Source organism: Dipteris shenzhenensis, chromosome 25 (genome assembly GCF_047967505.1).
Source record: "Dipteris shenzhenensis isolate YYH24624 ecotype China chromosome 25, Dip_SZ_1.0, whole genome shotgun sequence".
NCBI lineage: Eukaryota > Viridiplantae > Streptophyta > Polypodiopsida > Gleicheniales > Dipteridaceae > Dipteris > Dipteris shenzhenensis.
In genome coordinates, this window is record NC_141620.1 from 1,300,682 (window position 1) to 1,324,666 (window position 23,985).

General features: G+C 40.2%; 1 protein-coding gene across 1 annotated transcript in view; it reads right to left on the reverse strand.

Moving 5' to 3' along the window:
- LOC147885290 (uncharacterized) overlaps positions 1–11,167 on the reverse strand; it is an 85,523-nt gene extending 74,356 nt beyond the window's left edge. Inside the window, exon 1 of the mRNA XM_087396895.1 lies at positions 10,908–11,167. Coding sequence (XP_087253021.1) covers positions 10,908–11,124 — 217 coding nt within the window. The 5' untranslated portion in view covers positions 11,125–11,167. The remainder of the gene's footprint in view (positions 1–10,907) is intronic.
- Positions 11,168–23,985: the final 12,818 nt, after the last annotated feature.

Consider the following 23,985-nt stretch of genomic DNA (forward strand, 5'->3'; position numbering starts at 1 on the left):
GCATTGAAGCTGTCCCCTCTGGCTGTTTGGTGGTCTCTCTCCTTTCTCCCTGTCCAGAACTCCAAGACAATTAGATACTCCAAAGCATTGTATTGAATTCATAAATAAACAATGATAATACAGCCCCAGATTGAAACAAAGGCAGTTCTAACTATAGATAATGAATCCTAGGACTAGAGTAGAAGTACCAACGACAGTCAATGAAAACCAGGACAAATGCAATGTACCTTTTAACTTGGGAGACAATGAGTAATGGGTTGGACTCACAATATTGGGCGGCACGTGGACAAAAGACAGAACTCTTATTGAGTTAAAGCTTGAGCAAAGGACTCAGCTGTATCGAATTCAAAATAAGTGGTGTTGCAAATGTGAGACACTTATATAGTTTAAGGCTGTTGTAGAATTATATTGGGATTAACAACTATCGGATCCTTGATATTCCTAAAAGAAAGAAAAAACGATTGCCTGCAGGCCAAGCCTTGTAGAAACATTGATGCTGCTCATTGGTCTTCTCGAAACCCTTTGTAGCTGCACCGTGCTCCCTAGATGTTTTAGCCTCTAATGCTACTAATGGTGATTGTCTTCCGGAAAAACAAATGGGCATTCTCTCTTTGGAGAGAGAGGCATCATTGATCTCCAAAGATGTCCTGACTCCCTGCTCACCAAAGAAGTAGGGACGTATTGGAACTGTGGGGAGGTGGACACAAACAACAGTGTGATCAACACAGCTCCACTGAATAGCTCCTCAAATAAAGTACAACACATAGGTTATAAATGGAACCCAAATATGAAGAAATAAAATATACTATAATAATTAAGCTAAATATAGCCTACATTACCATACCATTGTAACATTCCTAAAAAACCCCCTCAATGGTATGCTTGAAGTACTCAAGCAATGTCTTAGTGGTACCTAAGGTACCTAAAGTACCATGTTTGCACAAATTCATCCATAAGATATAGAAACCTATGGGAGTACAAAGAAATAACAATGTCATTTTATAACCCCCTTGACATTGTTTGTATGCTCCTGCCCAAGCCTTCTCGATTGTGAGACTTCTGTGAAAAGGCTCTTAGTAAAGATATCCGCCACATTATCCTCAGATGGACAATAGATAAGGTTGATGAAACCATCGTTAATACAACCGTGAATATAATGTGATGATTTTCAATGTGCTTCATGTGAGGATGAAAAACGGGATTGTTTGCAATGGCAATGTAACTCTGATTGTCACAATAAGTGGGAGCAGCCACACAATCCTGTGAATGGCACAAATCATGCATTAACTTCCTCAACCACATGCATTCCATAGTGGTAAATTCCACTTCGCTAGATGAAAGACTAACTCTAGCTTGCTTCTTATTGAGCCATGAAATGCAAACTGAACCCAATGAGGAGCAATAGCTAAAAGTGGATCTTCTATCATCAATGTCGCTTGACCAATATGAGTCTATGAACCCATGAAGGGCAAAGTCATAGTCTTGAGCATAATGTATACAAAAAGTGCATGCCATGTACATATCTGAGAACCCTTTTGGCTGCATTCCAATGAATGATTGTAGGACAATGCATAAATTGACTGAGCAACCTTGTAACATAGGCAGTGTCATGCCTCACACAACACAAATAGATGTGTAAGAGATTACAAAGATATGGTGTTGTAGGCATAAAGTCAACCTTATGGTTGACCGGTAGTACTTGGGTACTATATATACCAAGTACTTGTATTGTTTCATTTGAACATTTCTATTGGAGCTTTCTTGTGTGTGCACTCTTACTCACTTGTGTTCACAACCTGTCTTCACTTTGTTCCTACATTTGGTATCAGAGCGCTTCCGTCTCTAGAGCCCATTCCCGCGCTTGCTTCTAGACTCCTGCAAGCTTGGTGCTCTAGTGCGCGTTCCTGGTTCTCACATTCAGCTCTCTAGCTTTTGCTTGAGGTAGCTCCAACAGTCTAGCGGCTGTTTTTTGACCTTTTGAGGTCCAATTTCGACGTTTTTTGAAATTTTGAAGCTGCCCACATACAAACAAGCCTGTCCCGCACCATTTCAGGCAGGGAAAAAAAAAAAGAAAAATTTCGTCCGTACGGATCTGTCCGTACAGTTGTGCGACAGTGCCACGAGTCCGTACTGTAAGAAAAATCAACGTTAGGGTTGACCTACCGTGAGTGTATGGAGCGTTCTATGGCGAAGGGAGGCATCGCAGTGCCTAGCGGCCAGCCACTACTATATGGAGGATAGTGCTCTCTCATGTGAGGTTGATTTCCATGAGGAAAACGTCGACGGCCGTTTATGCTCCCTCTTGCTTGTACATACTTCTATTGCAATCAAGCGCGTTCTAGCGACCGTTTGGCACTCCATCTAGTACCGTCTTTCAAGTAACGTCATGATGCCATCTTGTGGGTTGTGATCTTGTGGTGCACGTTGAAGCGCACGCACGGGAAAGCAAAACGTGGGACGGGTTGAGTACACGTGAAAGTGAGTGGGGAACGGTAAGGGCCATGTTCGTTCTCCATACCATTATATAAACCGTGAACCGTTTGGTACCGAGCCGGGACTCGTGGTGAGCCCGAAGGGGTCAAGCGTGCCGACCCACGTAAAGGCCGCTAACCAAGAAGGAAACGTGGGCTAATCAGGACGTTGCGCGGTGGACGTTCCCGAGATCTTGGCGACCCATGTGACTCCGTGGACCGAAGATAGTGAAGCCTAAGGGCTTGCCCAGTGGGGCGTGGTGCAGTGGGATACTCGGTGGCCAGCCCATGCTAGGGGTCGTGTTTGGCTAACGCTTTGCATAAGGGGATTGTGGTATTAGAACCGAGATATTAAGGGAGGTTGGGACTCGTCAACAGGTCCGACGTGAGGTGCCACGACTTAGAGACTAAGTCCAAGACGCTGGTACCTTACACGTATGACTTGTCAGAACCTGATTTTGAGCCCGTACGACTTGTTAGAAGCCGATTCGAACAGTTTTCGGCTGTTTTTGGGCGTTTCTGCTCAGATCTGGACCTTTTTCAGTTCCAGTCTCTCCCGGGTGTGTTCGAGCAACTCCAGGCGTCTCCATACTTCTCCAAGCTCTTCTCTACACGTGTATTGTGTTCATAAGTACTCCCGACAGCTTCATTCAGCTCCAAACAGCTCCTTTGTCATCTCCAACTTGCACTGTTTTGCAGGTGGTTCGGGCCAAGTTGCACTTCCAGTAAGTGTTTTGAGCTGTGTATTTCGCTTCGGGACTGTTTTTGCAGCCCATACTCTTGCACTCTCACGTGCATTTGTAGATACTCTACATTATTCGGTGCATTTGCAGTTACTTTACAGTTGTGGATGCTTTTGAGCTCCGTTGGATGCATTCACTCGTGGGTGCACTCTTTCAGATTTGGGTTGTGCATTTTCAGTTGGGATTGCACTTCAAATTACAGCAAAGTGCAGTGATTGGTTGATGCCATTTTTGCAATGATTGCATTGTGCAGTCAGTGGCATTTCAGAGTAGCCAATCGTACTTTGCATTTGCAGCTAGTACTAGTTTGGGATTTGCAAGCACATTTGCAGCCAGTTGCACTTTTGGGACTCGCAGTTCTTTTTGCAGGTACATTTGCAGCTTGTGAGTATCCCATTTTGCATCATGTCGACTCTTTCACACAGTTTTGGCAATTTGTCCGAGGGTGACAAGCTGGATGGACCAAAATATGCCTTGTGGTCATTCATGCTTAAGAACATCTTGGTACGGACTCCTGGCACTGTCGCACATCCGCCTGCAGAAGTCCGTACGGGTGTACGAGCAGCTGTATAGACAAAAAATTCAAAATTGTTTTCCCTCGAAATGGTGCGGGACAAGGTTGTGTATGTTTGGGCAGTGCCGAAATGTCAAAAAACGTCGAAATCGGACCTCAAAAGGTCAAAAAACAGCCGTTGGAATGCTCCAAAACAAGTTTTTGGTGACCAATTGACGAGGAATATCCGCCAATGGTGAGGGAGAACCACGAACTGATGCAGGAGTGAGCTGAACTCACAAACGAGGACCAGGAGCAATCACTAGGACACCGCAGTACTTGATGGCGAGGAATCATGGCGAGGCTAAGGGAAGGGAGGCTCTACCTTAGAGGAGAGGGGAGCTTCCATTTGCAGGCTTCTCTCATCCTCTAGATAGAGCAAGAAGAAGGTAGGAAGGGAAGCTCTGATACCACATGAAGGCACATGGTGGAGAGGGAGAGAGAGAGAGGGTAGGCTAGGGAGAGAGGAAGTGATACTCAAAGAGAGACATAATGAAATGGAAATGAAATGACTAGAGCAATGAACCAAAATGAAAGTACTCACACGTAGACCAAAGAGCTTGTAGCTTGATGCTTGATTGATTTGACACTAGACAAGTACAACTCTTATATAGAGCACACACACACACATGAACACCTATGCATATGGGATAGCTCCCAATGTGACACGTGGCATCCATAGGACATACTAGACTAGAACTCACATTAGAAGGCACCAAACTAACTCAACTTGGCTTCATATTCTAACAGTGAGGCCCAAATGGCCTCTATTTATAGGGCTCCAAGCCCCTTGATCTGGCCAACCTGGTAGGGGCCATATAGCTGACCCAATAGCCTCTTCCAACCCACCGTGGAGGGTAGATCTGGCAAAGACATGTCCAGAGGCTGTCTACGGATGGAAGAGGCAGAACTGCGCAGGGTTTACAGCAAGGAACAGCGCACCTACATAGCAGATGATGTCACTCAGTATGGAACTGCTGCAGTACATGTACGGACCAGAAGTGAGGGCCTTTGGGGCCTTGACATGGCCTCAGAAAAGGTGAAATGCAGGCAGAGGTGCTGGTATAGCAAGACGACTGGTTTGCGCAGCATATGAGCCTGGAAAAGGACCAGGAGCAGGTCGGTTCTAGGGAAGGCCTGCCTGGGCCAGTGGCAGCCTGCCACGTGGCCAGGCAGGGCCAGCAAATGCATGAAAATATGGGCCGACCAGGTCGGCCAGGTAGGACCTGCCTGGGTCTTTTCCTCTACTAAGTACCCTCCTCTCTTTGCTGCTCACATGGCAGCCTGTTTGCTGCTCATGTGGCAAACCAAATCTACCTGATGCACTCCTCATTTGGGGGCTCAAGCTCACAGATGGGGAGGTGACCCCTACTAATCCAACATCCTTAAGGTCCCCATTCAAAAAGGCAATCTTAACCCTGTCTTAACATCCATCCGATATACTACCCACCCATTACATGCAGCTAAGGAAATTGCACGACGAATGGTGGCCATTTTGGCTACCAGAGCAGAAGCTTGCTCATAGTCAATTCCCTCTTCCTGTGCATTCCACTTGGCAATGAGATAAGCTTTGTATTTCTCCACTGTGCCATTTGAAAATGGTACTTGACCTTATAGATCCATTTGGTGCCCACAACATTCTCTGCAATGGGAGGATCAACAAAATTACATGTGGCATCCCTTTCAATGGACCTAATCTCAGACTCCATGGCTTTCTATCATAAGGGATGACCCTGCGCATCTTTAAGTGTCTGACGCTAGATTTCAGCATCCATGACATTACTACCATTTTAGCCTACTTTATACCACAGAATCTGTAAGAGATTACAAAGATATGGTGTTGTAGGCATAAAGTCAACCCTATGGTTGACCAATAGTACTTAGGTACTATATATACCAAGTACTTGTATTGTTTCATTTGAACATTTATATTGGAGCTTTCTTGTGTGTGCACTCTTACTCACTTGTGTTCACTATTAGAACATGGAGTCAAGTTGAGGGTGTCCTAGAGTCTTAGGGTGTCCTACAATTGTGTGGGTGTGAATGTGTCTAGTAGGTGAGCAATTAGTGCCACCTCCTAGAGTTAAGTAAGTTAGGTGTATGAGGTGGAGGTCTAGTGACCTCACCTACGATGTCAAAGAGAAGGCTGCCCTGCCTATAAAAGAGACACTTGTACTTGCTATCACATGAATCCAATGATATCAATTTGTTGCCTCAATCTTGTCTCTATCATGTGATTATCTTCTGCTCTCATGTTCCTTCACGTGGTATCAGAGCCAACCGGGGTTCCTACACTTCTACACGTGAGATGCAAGCCAGTCTGCTCCAACCATTGCACAACTACTATTTCCAGCTTTTCGATTTGCATGCTTAGCTTATATGGTTCGTTTGAAGCTTTGAGTCCACCACAGCCAGACGCATCTCTATCCAATGATCTACTAGCTCCTGATTTTATACCATTGGCACTGCTTCGCGTGTCTTTGGAATACGAATACTTGTAAATTGGCTATTCAAGAAGGATATACTTGTGCGATTCAGATGCACACAATTTTGAATTCTAAATCGGTGATTCTTTCTAAGGCGGCGCAAGGTATTCTGCAAGGCGTAATCTTCTCTTCTCCAGCATCGTTGAATGGGCATGCTACATGGAAACACAAGGTATTATGTGAGATGCATATTGTTATCAGTTCGTAATGGCATAATCTTGTCAGCATCATTCGCACGTATTTTTCTGAGGTGGTTCTAGAGATTGTCCTATCAAGGCACATAAGACGGCGATGCATATTTGTTGGTACTCTGTCAACGGCGGCGCATCTTCTGCCAGTTTCGATTACCTGGTCTGTATTCATCTATTGATTCAGACAGCCTAGAGGCAGTCAACATATTTCAATCAACGCAATTTTTCATTGATATCTGGCCACTCTATAGCATATTATTTGACACGCTTTCAACAGAGCTTGGTTGACTGGGGTGATGCATTGGTTGATCACTGCTCTCACCATGTTTATCCTTAAGACAATTATTCTGATTCAATACGTATAGATGGCAGTGTATCTTTGTTGAGTGATTGATTGAAGAATGAAAAGCTACAAGCAAGGGGCAAGGTTTGCTAAATGGCAAGCTGTAGTCAGTATTCCTAATGGTCATTTTGTGCTAGTTGTTCAAGTGATTGCATGGGGCCTTGCACGATATGATGCAATTTCTCAAGACAGCAGTATGGTTCCAATTGTAGATCCTGAGATTCTCTTGGATGGTGACCATGATCGGACACTTACAGTTGCAGAAAAGGATGGGAATAAGGTCTTTTACTTCCTCTTCCTTGCCGGAAACAGTGTGGTGTATGAAGGCAACCTGTTGAAACCGCCGATGTGCATAAAATTTAGACACTACAAAATCCCATACATATTGATGGTTCGGTTTTATGCAAGATCTACACACAATTATAATAGGAGTGCCTATGCTTGGAGTCTTTCTACGTTGGCCTGTAAGGATGCAACGAATAATCAGTCATACACCCCTCGAGAGTCTACTACAGCAGAATACCTACTTCAAGAAGCCTCTTATATTGCTGTGGAGACCACCACTAGACAAGGATATTGAAGCATCATTTCACTACAGCAAGGGGATCTATTTCTCCTCAAGGAGATGGGTCACTCATTTTTCACCTTAATCAGTGAGTCATGGGTACTCTGCCCGGGATGACCCCCAAAATGAATGGAATAAAAGTCTGTGTTTGTCAGAGTCCATAAAGGTTCTCAGCCTTGGATAGTCCTCCTAAATTGATGTTTATTTTTCTATTTCTTGTGTATGGCTCCTAGTCCCTTGTCAATCCCTACTTGGAGCCAAGGGGGGATGTGTTCTGTGGGAATCATGTATTGGCCATTGATAGGAGATGTATTGAGGGAACATTTTGGCTTTGATAGGTCTATTTGTTGGTGCATTGGTCTCCTAGACCTCTGAGTTGATCATGCATCCATGCATGATGAGCCTCCGAGCCATGCTAGATGAGATTTCTATGTTATGCTCACTAGCCTGTGAGCCATGCTCACTTGCCTCTGAGATTGTGTGGGAGCCATGTCTAGTTCTAGACCGGCATGCACAGTTTTGATGACCATCATTGTCATATTCTATTCTTGGTTCTATTCCAGTAGTCCCTCACCTTTCCTCCATGGGGGGGTGTTAGAACATGGAGTCAAGTTGAGTGTGTCCTAGAGTCTTAGGGTGTCCTACAATTGTGTGGGTGTGAATGTGTCTAGTAGGTGAGCAATTAGTGTCACCTCCTAGAGTTAAGTTAGGTGTATGAGGTGGAGGTCTAGTGACCTCATCTATGATTTCAAAGAGAAGGCTGCCCTGCCTATAAAAGAGGCACTTGTACTTGCTATCACATGAATCCAATGATATCGCTCTCATGTTCCTTCATTCACAACCTGTCTCCATTTACATGACAGATTTGGGCCTATTGCATTATTGTCTTGGCATTGAGTTTGGCAGACCCATGATGGGATTTCTATGTCACAGACAAAGTATTCGAAGGGGTTGTTGCAGAAATTTAAGATGGAGAACTGTAAGCCTGTGGCTACTCCATTGGAAAAGGGACTCAAGCTGAGTAAGCATGATGCTGTTGAAAAGTTTGATGGCACTTTGTACAGGCAGTTGGTTGGCAGTTTGATATATCTATGCTCCACACGGCCTGATATTACTTATGCCATAGGACTTTTGAGCCAGTTCATGCATTGTTCCACAATCACACATTGGAATGCAGCAAAGAGGGTTCTCAGATATGTCCATGGCACTCTCTCTCTTGGCTTACATTATGCTTCAGATTGTGATCTAAAGCTGAGTGGTTTCACCGACTCAGTTTGATCAGGGAACATTGACGACAGACGATCCACTACTGGCTATTACTTCTCATTGGGTTCAGTCTGTATCTCATGGCTCAGTAAGAAGTAAGAGCGAGTCTCTCTTTCCTTCAGTGAAGCAAAGTACAAAGCTGCAAATTCAGCCACTATAGAGTTAACGTGGTTAAGGAAGCTTTTGCATGACTCATGCACAGGATGGCGAAGCAAACTCTATCTTCTGTGACGGCCAAAGTTGCATTGCCATAGCCAACAATCCTGTCTTTCATGCTCACATGAAACACATTGAAAATCATTATCATTATGTACGGGATTGTATTTCTGATGGCTTCATTGATCTCATCTATTGTCCATCTTAGGACAATGTGGCGGATATGTTCACCAAAGCCCTGTCAACAGATCTTTTCTTACAACATCGACATGGCTTGGGGATCAGAGACATTCTCACAATGTCAAGGGGGGTTGTGAAGTGATTCACAATGACATTGTTTTCATGTACTCCCATAGGTTGCATATCCATATGGATGAATTTGTGCAACCATGGTACTTTAGGTACTACAGGGTATACCTGAGATGTTTTCAGGGTACTTTCAGCCATATCTTTGAGGGGGGATTTGTAAGAGATTACAAAGATATGGTGTTGTAGGCATAAGTCAACCCTATGGTTGACCAGTAGGACTTGGGTACTATATATACCATGTACTTGTATTGTTTCATTTGAACATTTCTATTGGAGCTTTCTTGTGTGTGCACTCTTGCTCACTTGTGTTCACAACCTGTCTCCACTTTGTTCCTACAGAATCATTACTTATACACATTTCATAATGGTGTTTTCAGTGGTCATCTACATTTTCTTACAGTTTTGACCAAGTTGCAGGCCAAATCATTTGGGTCAAAGACTCTAAACCTTTATCTCAAATCTTGTCCCATTGTCAATCAAGACTCCACCCATGGAGCATGCAAGAGATATGATATCAATAACGCAGCTCAGCCATTTAAATTAGTGGCTTATTTATAATAGGCCCTTTTCCAACGTCAGCAGCCGGCAACAATTAAATCATAGTTTCTAACAGAGTATTTGACACGACAGGCAATTGCTCAGCCTTTGAAAACAGCCACCGCCTGAGATGTAGCCGAATTCCTATTCGGGATGTGATTCTACCTCATGTTTGCCCAGAACATCTACTTTCAGATCAAGGCAGTAATTTCAAGACGGGGGTTTTCAAAATTGTGTCAGATACACTGAATATCAAGAAACAATTCAACAGTCCTCATCATTTGGATTGTAATGGGTTAGCAAAAAGATTAAATAGAACTCTAAAACTGGTCCTAGCCATGTGCGTCAACCCTCTACACTCTAACTGCGAATATCCTACCTTACTCAGCTTTTCAAGAATCTACAGGGGTCGTCAGCAACATCAAGCATGAAAGTGGCTTGCAATGGGCTGACTATTTGCAAGATGCTCTCACATTTGGTAGCTGAGCACATCAGGAAGCACAAAGCTGACAGAGATTTCTCTATAAGAAGAGACACAGGCCAAGACATTTCTCCACTGGAGATCTAATGATGGTCCATTATCTAGTTCGGGGGAAAGAGGTCTAGCGGATAAATTTTTGGCACGATGGATTGGGCCTTATCAGATCAGAAAACCAGTTGGCAAGGCGGCATATGCAGTAAAGCATTGTGCTCGAGATCATCGTAAAACAGACACTACAGCTCAAATCTCCCGAGTAAACCCTTACCATGCTAGGATTGTCCATTTTTCGGGGGGGGCGGGGGAGGGGCGGGAAGAACAAGACGTGACGACGTGGCGTCCACGTCGGATGGCCCTGGTGAAAGAACATGACGCTCCCGATGATTCTCGGCTGTGGCATTTTGCTAGGAGAGAGCCGTTTCAGGCTTCCATTGTGTCTTGATTTAAGGATGATTTAAAATGGAGAAAACAGAAAGCTTTCTTAGTTGTCATATGTGATGTGTGTGGAGTTCCTTGTTCCGCTATTCTGGCATGTATGTAAGTCCTTATTCAAGAACGAAATTTTCCTGCTCTTGCTCTGTAGTTTTCTCTTAATTGTTACGCTATTCTACCAGAGGTTGAATGATATTATAAGCCTGAAGAGTATACTACCTTGGTAGACGATAACGAATTGGAATTTCGTTCGGTCGTCAACCTAGTAACCGTCTGACCACACACCGAGTAGAAGTGATGAAGATTTCACTTTCACTATGTTCTTGGCAAGGCTTCAAGTCTATCATAGCAAACCTTTTTCTCGGAAAAATACGTACCAAGAGGCCGATATGGTACCACTCGTGACGAAGCAAATCCTCGTCCTTCCGAACGGGAAGTCTCCAATTGAGCTTCTAAGCCTGCTGTGGACCAAGGATCCAATTTAGCGCTGAAGGGAAGCTCCCGTCGGGCGTCCCTTGATTCCTGGTCCAAACCTTCGTCCTTGATGAGGGAAGGGGCGTTCGAATTTCTCATTGTGCGCGCCACCATCGTCATTGTCTACAACATATTACAACCAACTGCGTTCGGAGACCTTCGGGGAACAATGTTTTGGTCAGCCGTTCTCTCATGCAACGTGGTCTCGGGCTTGCAATTTTGAAAATTCCCCAAATGGGAGTTTTACTCTCGGAAAAAGCAAAATTCAAATAAATTGGCAAATCTTTCCTTTTACTTTTAGCTAGAGGTATTACAACAGTGGTCTCCTTTGTGATCACTGGTGTGCTACCCGCGCTTTGCTACAGCAAAACATGATACATGATACATGTGTTGTTGCTATGTAAAACACTATTGATTATAGAAAAGGGTATTCACTACATGTATTTCTCTGGATGTAAACTTTAGACATTTGCATCGGAAATACCATTGATTGTAAACCCTTTAACTTTTTAGCGAAGATGAATATATCTATGTTATCAAATGTAAGAGGGAAATATTGCTCATAATATCTATATTCCTATGGAGATAATTTAGAAAGAAGCCTCTACAATGTTAAGTTCTTGTCTGGAATAGCACATTTGCAATTAATTTAATTTAAAGGAACAATAATAATTTCAAAAAAATGTACTATTTTCAAGATAACAAATTTGAAATTTGCACTCTAAGAAGTTGTCTCAATGGGCGATGTGAAGATATCAAAGCAACACCAATCAAGAGTTGTACTATGTAGGATCCATCCATGTGAAACATGTAGTCCCATATATGATACTTTCCACGTAGTCAAGTCCACATGAGTGTTGGATAAGGTTGTATCTTCCCAAAATACATATACACCTTGTTCTATAATCGAGACAAATATCCCATACATCTCTATCGAATCATCATAGAGACGTATTATGAACGTACTCGATTGTGGTAAATTCCTGAATCAAACAAATCCAATATTAAATCAGAACAAATTCTTACAATTTGATTGATGAAAATATAAATACGTGTGTAATTTTGTGTTTGATATTACCAATTATAAATGAAAAGAAAAGAAGTGAGTTGCCTATGAGATTTGATAATTTTAAAGCAAAAAAAATTTACCCAAATTTATAGGCATCTGCTGCCGTGAAGATAGGGAAATAAGGCTGATTAGGTGATGACCATAAAGGTGGTGCTGTAAAGAACGAAGGTAAGTCATATTATTTCAATAATAAAAAAGACATTTAAAATTTCATAAGAAGGTGAATGTTGCTTCTGACACTGGTTTGAATATATCAACGCAATTCCAAGTGCAAAATGACATTGTCTTATCATGCAGTTTCCATCCATTTGGAACACATAGTCCCAAATATGAAACCATCCACATCATTAAGTCTGTATCGGTGCTAGATGAAGTGATACCTTTTTGATAAAATATATACACCTCGCTCTACGATAGGGGCAAAGATCCCATACATCTCTATGGAAACTTCAAAGAGATGCAATATAAACATATCTAATTGTTGCAGTAAAAGCCTGAATTCAATAAATAAAAGAATATTAAATTAAAACATGTATTTGCAAAATGATTAAGAAAAATATGTTGGATTTGGTATCTTAATATTAAATATCATGAGAATAAATAATGTTAAAAGAAATATAATTTTACCCATCTCTAGAGGCACCTACTGCTTTGATGATAGAGAAAAAAGGCAGATCAGGTGATGACCATAAAGGTGGTGTTGTAAATAATGAGGTTACATCATTTTATATAAATAAGAATAAAGAAATATAAAAATATTAATGATAGTGATACACACCTAGAATCTCTGTGATCTCTTTCACCGGCATTCCCATAAAGAATGTTGCTTCAAACATTATCCCTAAATTTAAATAAAAACCATTTGTAAGATAGAGACCTTTCTATTGTTGTTCAAAAAAAAAGTGCTTCCTTTATCCTTGAAAAATGGTAGTTTTTAGATAAGAAAATATAATATTATTATCATTATATGTAGTAATCTTAAATGATAAATAAACATAAATATATTTTATTGCAGCTTAGAAAGTTGTATTTAAGTTTTAAAAAATGTTTTTAAAAAATCACTAACCTTTAAGCTCTTAAGATTTCTTTATATACAATGTTTGATGTTGTATAAATGGTGCCATCAAGAATTGTTGATGACATTGCTTCTATATTTTGTTGTAGTAGCACTTTTATAGTATTAGGAGACCGAGTGCGAGATATTGCTACATACAATTGACCATGAGGAAATATTGGTGTGATTAAGTACAAACCTAAGACCTCCAAAGATTGCCCTTGTGCCTTATTTATTGTCATTCCAAAAGCAAGTCTTATTGGAAATTGTCGCCTCCTCATGGTGGTAAATGGGAGTTCAGTGTTGGTGATGATGAAGTTTATCCTTGGAATGAAAACCCTTTCACCAATCTTGTTGCCTGTGATAATTCCTGCTTCTAAGACTGAAACTCTTTGCATATCAATCTTGTCCCATTACAAAGCCCACGCTTTGGATCTATGTTACAAAGCATGATTATAGGGGCACCAAGCTTTAAGAGGAAGCGATGTGGTGGAACTCCACTTCCTAGTTTCAAATAATTAAGGAATTCAGTTGAGTAAAGAAATGAATTTTGTTCCGTCTCTAGAACTGAATCTGCACTGAAATATTCATTTAGCTCGCCAAGCATTGTTTCCAAGGCACATTGATTGATATCATCAACCTCACTATTTCTGGGAAGAATAGCTCGATTAGAGAAGTAGGTCCAATACAATATGGTGATAGTTAGATCAGAATAAACCCAATGAACCAAATCATCCAAGGTAGAATTTTGCATCACCATCTCTACTGGTAATATTTGCATTGGGTTATACTGAATACAATTAATTCCATTGCCAATGTTCATTAGCCATTGCTTGAAGTCATCTGAGTGATCTGTTGTGATCCGTACATTGCGAGCCAATTTCAAGACCTCGGTAATTTGCCATATGTAAGATCTACACAGCGTAGAGTCAACAATATCCTCACACCTTCCCTTTACAACAACTAGCAGAATTTATCTGAAATCATCTCCCAATAGAATCACTTTTCCTCCAAATGGCTTATTATTAAATTGAACATCTTGCAAAGTTATGTCTAAATCTTCAAAGGCATGACGATGACACGTTGGAGCCTCATCCCAAATGACTAGCTTACAATGTCTTTAATACTTCTACGAGATAACTATGTACTGGAATGTTGCATTGTGAAGTATTGTTTAGATTTAAAGGTATTTAAAATCTACTATGAGCAGTACGGCCATTTGCTAGTTGTAAGGAAGCTATTCCAGATGATGCCATGGCAAGCGCAACAAATCCTTTAGATCGTATATGAGCAAGCAAGCAGTTAAGTAGGTCTTTCCTCATCCACCAAGTCCATCTAAGAAGAAAATCCCACCTTTATCATGTGCGACTGCTTGCATTATTGTATGAAAAGCAATTCTTTGACTATCTGTTAATGATAATAATTTCATGGATTCTGATATGATTGCTTGCTGCACTGGATCAGTCTTTCCATCATCTCGTCTCATGTATACAAGATAACCGCTGCTATCCACAATAGTTTTCTTTCGCAAACTTACGTGGGTACTTCTTTGTACATTGTCCTTCTTGCATACAAATGGCCTTTGGGTTGGATGCCCCACATGGCCTATGGATATTGCATTGAGAGATGATATGATGAGATGGAAACATTTCATGATTGGGCAATTATGCAAAAACTAATCTATCATATTGGCCCACTGTTTGGGGTTTGTGTGAGGACCATCTGATATAAGCAATGTATGAGAATGGGGCAATCCTCTCTTTTGAAACTCTATCACTGAAACATAGCCCATCATTGTACCAAAAAGTTTCCCTTGAATTATTTATTTCATCATGTTTCTATGCTTATGATGAAAAACTCTACATGATGTTAAGTCTGGTCTATCATTTGCACTCTGTCCAAGGAGTAAGTGATCGGTTACTTCTTTCCATCTGGGGTTGCATGTGAAGGTAATAAATAGATCCGGTTTACCTTTTGAACGAACAATGGCCATAGCATCTTGATAAGGCTGGTACATTTGTCGTGGACCCTGGTACATTTGTCGTGGACCCCCAGTAAAACTTGAAGGTAATACTATTCTACTGTCTACACTTCTTCCCATAATGTTATCATTTCTTGCATCATCATGCACCATGTCTACTAAGCTCGAATAAAGTTCACTACGCAGAACCTTTTGGTTGTTCCAAATCCAGTGCAATCAAGATTCTTCTAGACTACAATATGCATCAACCGTGTACAATTGAAGTAGCTGTCCTCCATGTAGCAAGCAAATATTTGTGTCAAGTCGAATCTGTAATTGATATGCATAATACTCTCTTTGAGTGATGCATTGACTATTTATCAATGATGATTCAAGAATATCATTTGGAACATTTGTATAGGGAATCCTCAAGTGCCTTCCATCATAGCCTCTTGGAAATAGAAGAACATATAGCAAAGGCATGTAAGATCTATGCAAATTGGATATTCTTTTGTAACTCCCTTGTGTAGTACATAGTAAAATATCATGACAACCAATGTTTTGTTCATCACCCTAGCCAATCATGATTCCTGCAATCTCAATTGTTGAGGGAGCTGGGTACTGCTTTGATGGTATCTTTCTCTCACATATTGTCATTTTCAACTCGACACCTCAATTCTCATTGAGCATTTGACTGACACACTTCAAACCTTGTGCAAATGGATTGAATTCGTGCATCATATGTTGTAGAGATTCAAGTATTGATGGATCCAATTCATTCATTAAGGCCAAATGATTTTGTAACTCATGCTCAGAGTCGTAGACATACATCTGAGCAAATTGAGGCCTTGTTGCATCTGGTACTAAGGATCCAATCCTATGATACATAGAGCCATGAACTTTGAAAGTGTAAACTCCACTTTTTTCAACAAAGGAATGATCAATCTTTGCAACCAATGATGCAAAAGCCAAGGCATTGTTATAGGCACGGATATGGCTATTGAATTTTTTGCTAATGTTGTTTTCCCCTGTCAAAAGGGAACTCAATGGTTAATTAGGTGGAGGTAAAGGAGGAAGAGAAATTCATCTTGCTTTACAACAAATTTTCCAATATCTTGGCCATGAGTTCTATCTTTTTTCTCACACGTCAAGATGCAAGCATGGCAAAAGTGACACTAATAAGACATAGAACCCAAAAGATGTATGGAGACATTGGAATATATGAGAGGTCACATTGAAGGATGTATGCCTTCCAAACGAGGTAGTTCATGTAGAATTGATAATAAACCTCCTTTATTGTGATCAAAAACATAATGTGGAATATTTCTGACATCAGAACTCATACCAACTTGATGACCATATTGATTATCTTGCATTTCTGTATGCCCAGTGTGATCAACCTCAACATGTACATAAGTTTGATCAACATATGTATTGGAACACACATTCCTTGCTGTTGTATTTTATGTTCGAAGAGCCTTTGCTCTTGCCATGAATATTTTCCTAGCATGGAAAGAATGCAAAATAAACTTTTATTCCAAATATCAAAAGATACAAACATTGTGATAACATATTTTCTTGTTTTGTCCTCTCATAGAGCTTTCCCCATTTTAATAAGGAGTGCATTAAATTTATTTAATGCTACGTTTAAAGAAGGAAGTTCAACTTCAAGCTTATGAACGTGAGCTTGCAGTGTTCGCTATTGTTTGGTAAGGGCAGTCATTGTATTCTCACAACTCCAACTCTTCCAATTTACTTTCTCTTGCCCTTGGTTGCTTTTGAGTTCAATATTGTTGCACTAAATGATATTCCCAGTGTCCTTAGTTTGATGACACACTAGATCACTTACAATAGTTTGAACTTACATGATATGAGAGTTTGTTGCATTCAAAGTTTTAAGGATTTTTTTTTAATATTGGGGTTTTTTTGTTTGTCCCAAAGAAGCCAATCTATGACTAACTAGGTTCCTTGCTTTCCTTCTACATCGGAGAAAAGCCTTGACAATTCCACTTCCACTTTCTCTGTTGTTGTTTTTAGGTCAGCTTCGTTTTTTGGTAGATCTTCAGACATGAGATTTTCTACTTCAATGGGCTTAATGTCTTCTTTATATGTAGATTTCACAATTTCTTCTTCCATACTGTACATAAGATGTAGAGTTGATTATAATCATTACGCATGAAAAATCAATGTTATTTTTCCATATGGTGCATAAAATTTAGACTTGATCATATGATGCATACTATTATTCAAAGAAGCTTACCTGCTGGTAATATTGTGTATCGAATCATGCTGAGAATATTCAATTGAGCTAGTGTTATTCGATAAGTTTTTCCTGCATGCACATTACAATCAACACATCATCCATTATACTATGAAGAACATGCAAATTTAATTGCAATAATGCCAAAAGAGACTAAATAACACCATATTAGAGAATTTGGAAAAATCCCAATACTTTGGGAATTTTCTTTTCAATCTAGTTTTTGCTATATTTTGAGTACCTACTTGATTTGGATGGAGACTTCAAGGCTTTCAACAACGAATACAATAATACAGTGAGTGTTGGAATTCCTCACTGGAATCCTTAGGTCGACCTCATGGGGAGACTTGATGATAGTCTAAGGTTTGAGAGGAGTCTATCTTCCTCTAATGCTATTGGTCATATGATATGGTAGGAGCTCAGTAATTGGGCCATCTTTGTAAGTGTGGTGGTTTGCATGTCCATGCATGGAAAGCAATGTGGAAATTTGTTGGTCAGCTGCATGGGATTGGTCCATGCAAGAAGAGCAAAGTTGATTGACTATTTAGAGCATGATGGGCACATGGAGCTGGCTCTTCGTGATTCGATGCATGGCAACTGATGGCAGTTCGTGGAATCAAGTCTTCAAGATGTCAATGAGCAGTTCCTTCGAGAAGGCGCATTTGCAATGGTTCTTCTTCTCTTTATCCAACCCGCCATCTCTAACACTGATGAGAGTCGACTATTTTCTTTAGTAAATGCTAGCATATCAAAGAGTCATGTCTGCAGGGTCCCTAGTTGAGTCCAGTTTTGCTGAGCAAGCTATGCTTGCAATAGACACGTCATTGTAATAACCTGCTCTCCCTTACCTCCCCTAGCTATGCTTGCAATAGACTCATCATTGTAATAACCTACTCTCCCTCACCTCCCCTACTCTCCCTCACCACCCCCTCTCGCTGTTACTCACTTACTCTCCTCGCAACCCTCTCGCTGCCCTCCTTACCCTCTCGGTGGCCTTCCCTTACCCTCTCGCACCTCCCTTTCCCTCCACAGCCCCCTCACAATCCCTCTCATTCTTGTTCCCAATGCTCTATACCCCCTCACAACCCTCTCCCTTTCCCTCTCGTAGCCCACATGCAACCCCTTCTCTCAACCTCCTCTTGCTACCCCTCCCTTTCCTTTTACCTACCCCTCTCATAGTTCGCCATCTTATTCTTTTGCTGCCCCTCTCCCTTTGTTATCAACTCGGTGGTTTCTCTCACATCTCGGTCCCATCAAGAAGATTGAGCTCTAGGTGTTCATGGTCGAGAGGACAAAGATTGTGCCACTTTCTTTGTATTTTTTGGTTCTTTCAGCATATGATATAAGCTAAAGCTATCATTTTATGTGAAGTGAAGAGCAAGTATTGCATCATCATTGTAGCACCGTGCGTGCCTCTCCTTTTGCTACTACGATTGAACTCACCTCCGCAAGGGACTTTGGTTGACTAGACTCTGGAGGCAAGGCGAGGAAAGCCTATCAAAGCAATGGAGAAGAATTGGTAGCAACTCTTGCCGTGCTTGCTTCCAAAAAATGTTGGCATGATGCAGGGTGTCTTCTAAGCCATCTGAACGTCATGCCAAAACCCAAAACCTATCTGAGTTAGAGTTTGACAGCGTGTCAACAGCAACCATATCCGAGCATACAAACTTTGAAGCTTTCTTCTCCCCCAAGTACTCACGCAAAGACTTGCCCTTTAACTTTTATCATAGAACTTGCACATGTTTGCAAACTCTAGTTTTTACACATCATGTTGCTATTTACCTATCATGGTAGAGCTTTCACTTTATTGCAAGGTTGCTATCTCTTTCCTAAATTTTTGTCTCTCATATGCAAGCAAGGTGCACAATGCATAGTGCAACCTATGATGCAATTACCTTCCATCATCACACTATCCATTCTTTTTGTGTGGTTGCTGCTAATTATGGACCATGGTGAGAAATCTCTCTTAATTTGAATACCTGTATCGGTAACACGAACGGGAAACACATGCAAGTGTACCCTAAAATGTTGCATCATCGCTCACGCTTATCTTGGGAGCACTGTAAAAAATGTTGTTGACTGAACTACATAGACCTAGGCCTAGGCATTATTTAAGAGGAGCAAAGGGAAGCCCATGAGAGGGCTAGAATGGTAAGGTCTCTTGTGCAACACATGCCATTAATGGAAGAAGCCATTTGGCAAGTGCTGGGTTTAGGGGAGGATTATGGAGGGAGCTCATAAAAGGAAGGAGGTTGAGATCTCACAAGAGACAAGGGAATGTAAGAAGAGGGAGCCCACACATGAATGCCTAGCTAGGTGGAAAGTAAAGAGAGACCTCTTGTTCAAGATTGATACATTCGTATCAGAGCCAGTCAACTTCACCAAATCTTTTCATATGAGTGACACCTTGGCGACGAGATTGGCTTGCACATAGAATCTATGAAAGCTTATACAACATGTTGTGAAGCAGCATCTCACGTTTCTTTTAGCTCTTATTCCTCGGCACAAATTTTCATGCATTCCAAAATTGTTTAGCCTGTAGTAGATGCATTGTTTTCCTTTTATGGGTGGATGTTAAGAGAGTGTAGAGACATAGACAAAGAAAGCCACAGCTGGTTCATGCATTCCAATATTTTTAAGCCTGTAGTAGATGCATTGTCTTCCTTTTGTGGGTGGAAGTCAAGAGAGTGTAGAGACACAGACAAAGAAAGCCATATTTGGCGACGAAATAGATAGTAATAAGGGCAGATAAAGCACATCAACAAGGCGACAATTACTTTGAAGCGCTTACAATTGTAGAGAAGAGCATGAAAAATTTATGGAAAACAAAGAAGCTGAACATGGTATCATCTATGACCATCCCAATAGGTGATGTCCTTGAGGGAATTCCATGCAGCAAGGTAGCTTCCATCTAGGCCACTTTCTCTAGTGCAAGTAGTTTCCATAGAGCCCTACCTATTGCATAGTCCTTGCGAGACTGGCACACAAAGAAGAATGACACGACTGTGTAGAGTAACAAATTTGTAGATGCTCGACGTGAAGGAGAATACACAAAGATTGGTAGCCACATCATATTAGGGTCTTTAGACCATTTAAAAAAAAGAATTAAAAAAGGCCACATCATCAAAGATCAATAGACCTTAAGAAAAAAAGCCACCTCAACTCTTATTTTCTACCCCTCTCTTCCCAGGGTTGGGTCCAAAGGCTTCTCTAAAGCTCTTTTCTTCCCAAAGATCCTCATTCTCCAAGACCACTTCATCCCAAATTAAAGCCTCGCCATCATTAAAAGAAAGAGGATTGAAGTTTGAGATTGAGAGAAGTGCAAAATCAGGATCCAAAGATGAGATCGTAAATTGAAGAAAGCGAGATAATTTTAAAGACATATCCAAAGCCTTGACCATATTCCAAGGAAGTGGCCATCATATTTTTCTCTCTGATAGAAAGCTTTTTGCTTTATAATTTCTGGAAACTATACATTTAAAAAATGACAACTCCAAAAAGAGATGAAATGATTAGGGAGAGCGAGGAAAGGGCTAGAAAATGAAAAGATATAGGTTAAGAGGAAATACATGAGGAAGCGTGTAACAAAACTCAAGATTACAATGATTATGGAATTCTATATTCGGAATTCATTAAACTTGAAACTCAAACGCAAAACATAGAAACACAGTTAGGAACTATTAGTGATACAATGAAGACCCTAACTGAAACCATAACCAAACTATCTGATTCTCAATCAGTAACTCCTATGGCACAATCATAGATTCCTCCTAGCCAAGTTGAGAGGTCTACCTCTCGACTTAAAGAAACCTCTTATATTCTTAAGGACTTGGAAATAAGGCCTGTAAATGGCGGATGAGCCTCAGAGAAAATAATAGAATTCCTAGTTATTGGGCTGAATTTGAACAAGCCTTCTTAAAAGAGTTTTTACTTGAAAATGAGTTAGAAAGAGCTTGGGAGGCTTGGGACAAAATCATACTATGGGTAAAAACACTTTAGTCTAATACATAGTGAACTTTAGGGAGGCACTCTTTAAGCTAAAAGGAATTGCTGAATTCCAGAAGATAAGGGGTTTCGTGAGAGGTCTCAAGTACACTTATAAGGTTGATGTGAGAATAAATTCTCCCAAAACCTTTGAAGAAGCAATTAAGTATGCCCAAATATATAACAATACGACAATAAAATCCAATGCTAGAACTTTGGAACAAACAGGTTTTGTTCCTAAGTTCAACAAATTTCCCAATTTGAAAAGGAAGGGGCACTTCAAGAAGGAGGCTTATCAAGCACCACCTAGGAAACCTCAAACCAAAAATGTCCTCTCTTAAAGAAAGAGGATTATGAAAGGGACAACCAATAAAATCTTTGCTTCAAATGTTTGGGCAAAGACCATGTTACTTGGAACTGCCCTAAAAACAAACAAGTGGGAGCTAAAGCCCCAAATAAACCTCCACAAAAACAAGTACATGATGTGCAAGTGTTGCCACTTAATGGTACTGAAAAGTACACTGGGTAGAGGTTTATCATGAGGATAGCACCCATATGTGTCATCTATCATCGGCAATGTGGCAGCCCACCACCTTTGATCCTCATGATTTAATGAGAAAAAATAAAGTGGCAAAGGGTAAGAATTATAGTCGATGATAGCGCAACACATAATTTCTTTATTTTTTTGAGAAAAACAACACAATTTCTTAAACTACTCGCTAGTTAAGAAATTGAAGTTGCCAGAGAGACGAAGTGCCCATAAATATGTAGTCTCTCTAGCAAAGGGCAATGATAAAAAGGTTTGGGACAACATGATTCATGGTGTGGAGGTGGAATTCCAAGGCTTCTCAGGATGCCTTGGATTTCCAAATTTTGCATCTCGATTGAACATATATTGTGCTTGGTTGAGAGTGGTTGTATAGTCTTGGGCATAGCTTAAAGCGGAGTTATTTAAATAACTCCATTATGTTTGAAAAAGATGGTAGAGTCTTCCAAATTTGGGGAGAACATGATGTGCCCAACTCTCCTCTTATTTGTTTGATGGAACTGGAATGACTTCTACAGCAACAACAATCCGAAGTATATCTATCTGAACTTTATTTTATTGGTGCATTTATTTCTGCTACAACTGAAAAGAATAAATTTTATATTGATGTGATTAACAAGTACGATTCTTCATTTAAGGACTTAGTGGTTGAATTGAAATATATTTTCCCATCTGATTTGCTTGATGGTTTACCCCCTTAGAGAGAAGTAGATCATAAGATAGATATAATCCCAGGATCTACCCTTGTTTGTAAAGCCCCATATAGACTTAATCAAATGGAAAAACTTCAAGTTGAGATACAATAAACTAAATACCTTAGGAAGGGTCTAATTCAACCAAGTAGATCACCTTGGTCTACACCAATTCTACTGGTAAAGAAAAAGGATGGTACTATGCATTTATGCATAGATTACCGAGCATTAAATAAAATCACCATAAAAATTAAGTATCACATGCCTCGCATAGATGAGCTCTTTGATCAATTGCAAGGAGCAAAATATTTTACTAAAATTAACATAAGGTTAGGATATCACCGAGTATGAATTAGAGAAGAGGATGTCCCTAAGACATCATTTCATACTAGATATGGGCATTATCAGTTTAAAGTAATGCCATTTGGTATGCTCCAACAACTTTCATGACACTTATGAATAGTGCCTTAAGGCCATATTTAGGGAAATCTGTTGTAGTACTACTAGACAATATCTTTATTTATAGTAAAACCAAGAAAAAGCATTTGGAACATTTGCAAAAAGTGTTCTAGTTGCTTAGAGATAATTCTCCCTTTGCAAAAGAATCCAAATGTGAATTCTTTGCAAAAGCATCAATATATGACCATTCCTTAATAGAAGACATATGGTATGCAGCCTCAAGAAGGAAGTTCATGATTTGAAAAAGCATCAATTTACACTTTGGGTTAAAAGGATTTTTTGAAAGGAATGATGATTATGGCTTATACACTTTGAAGAAATATGGAACTTCATATGATTATAGTATACAATGACAATCTAATTATGGAGATGATAGATCATGCCAAGGTAAACTTGGTCTAGCCCAGGGAAAAATAAATATGATCTTTTTGTGATAATGTGAGCACAATTGCTTTAGCAAATTATCCAAGAGATCATGGGAAGGCAAAGCACATCGATATTCATTATATTCCATTTGCCAATAAATCAAATAGAAATAAATTTAATCTATGAATTATTTCTTTGAAGTTTGACGTATTCACCTAGTTGAAGTTTGAGGAGTATAGAGAAGTCTTGTCTATCATGGATGTGAAATCTTCTACTAAAGGGGAAATGTTAGAAAAGTCACAGTATAGTTTCATGTTGATGTAATTAGTTACATAAGTTACATACAAATGGAGCAATATAAGAGTCAAAATGAGGAGCAACCCCATTTACATGCATCTTTGCATCTATTGCTTGTTGATAAAACTAATGTACTGTATGCAGGATTTGTGTGAGCTTGTTTGCTCCATATTCCTCCTCCCTCTAGCTACATTTGTGCTCTTTGAATTCCATGTCTCCTTGGCAATGTTATAAATTCAAAGAGTTGCCTAGTCAAAAGCATGTACATGAAAAAATCTTACACTTCTTGCTCA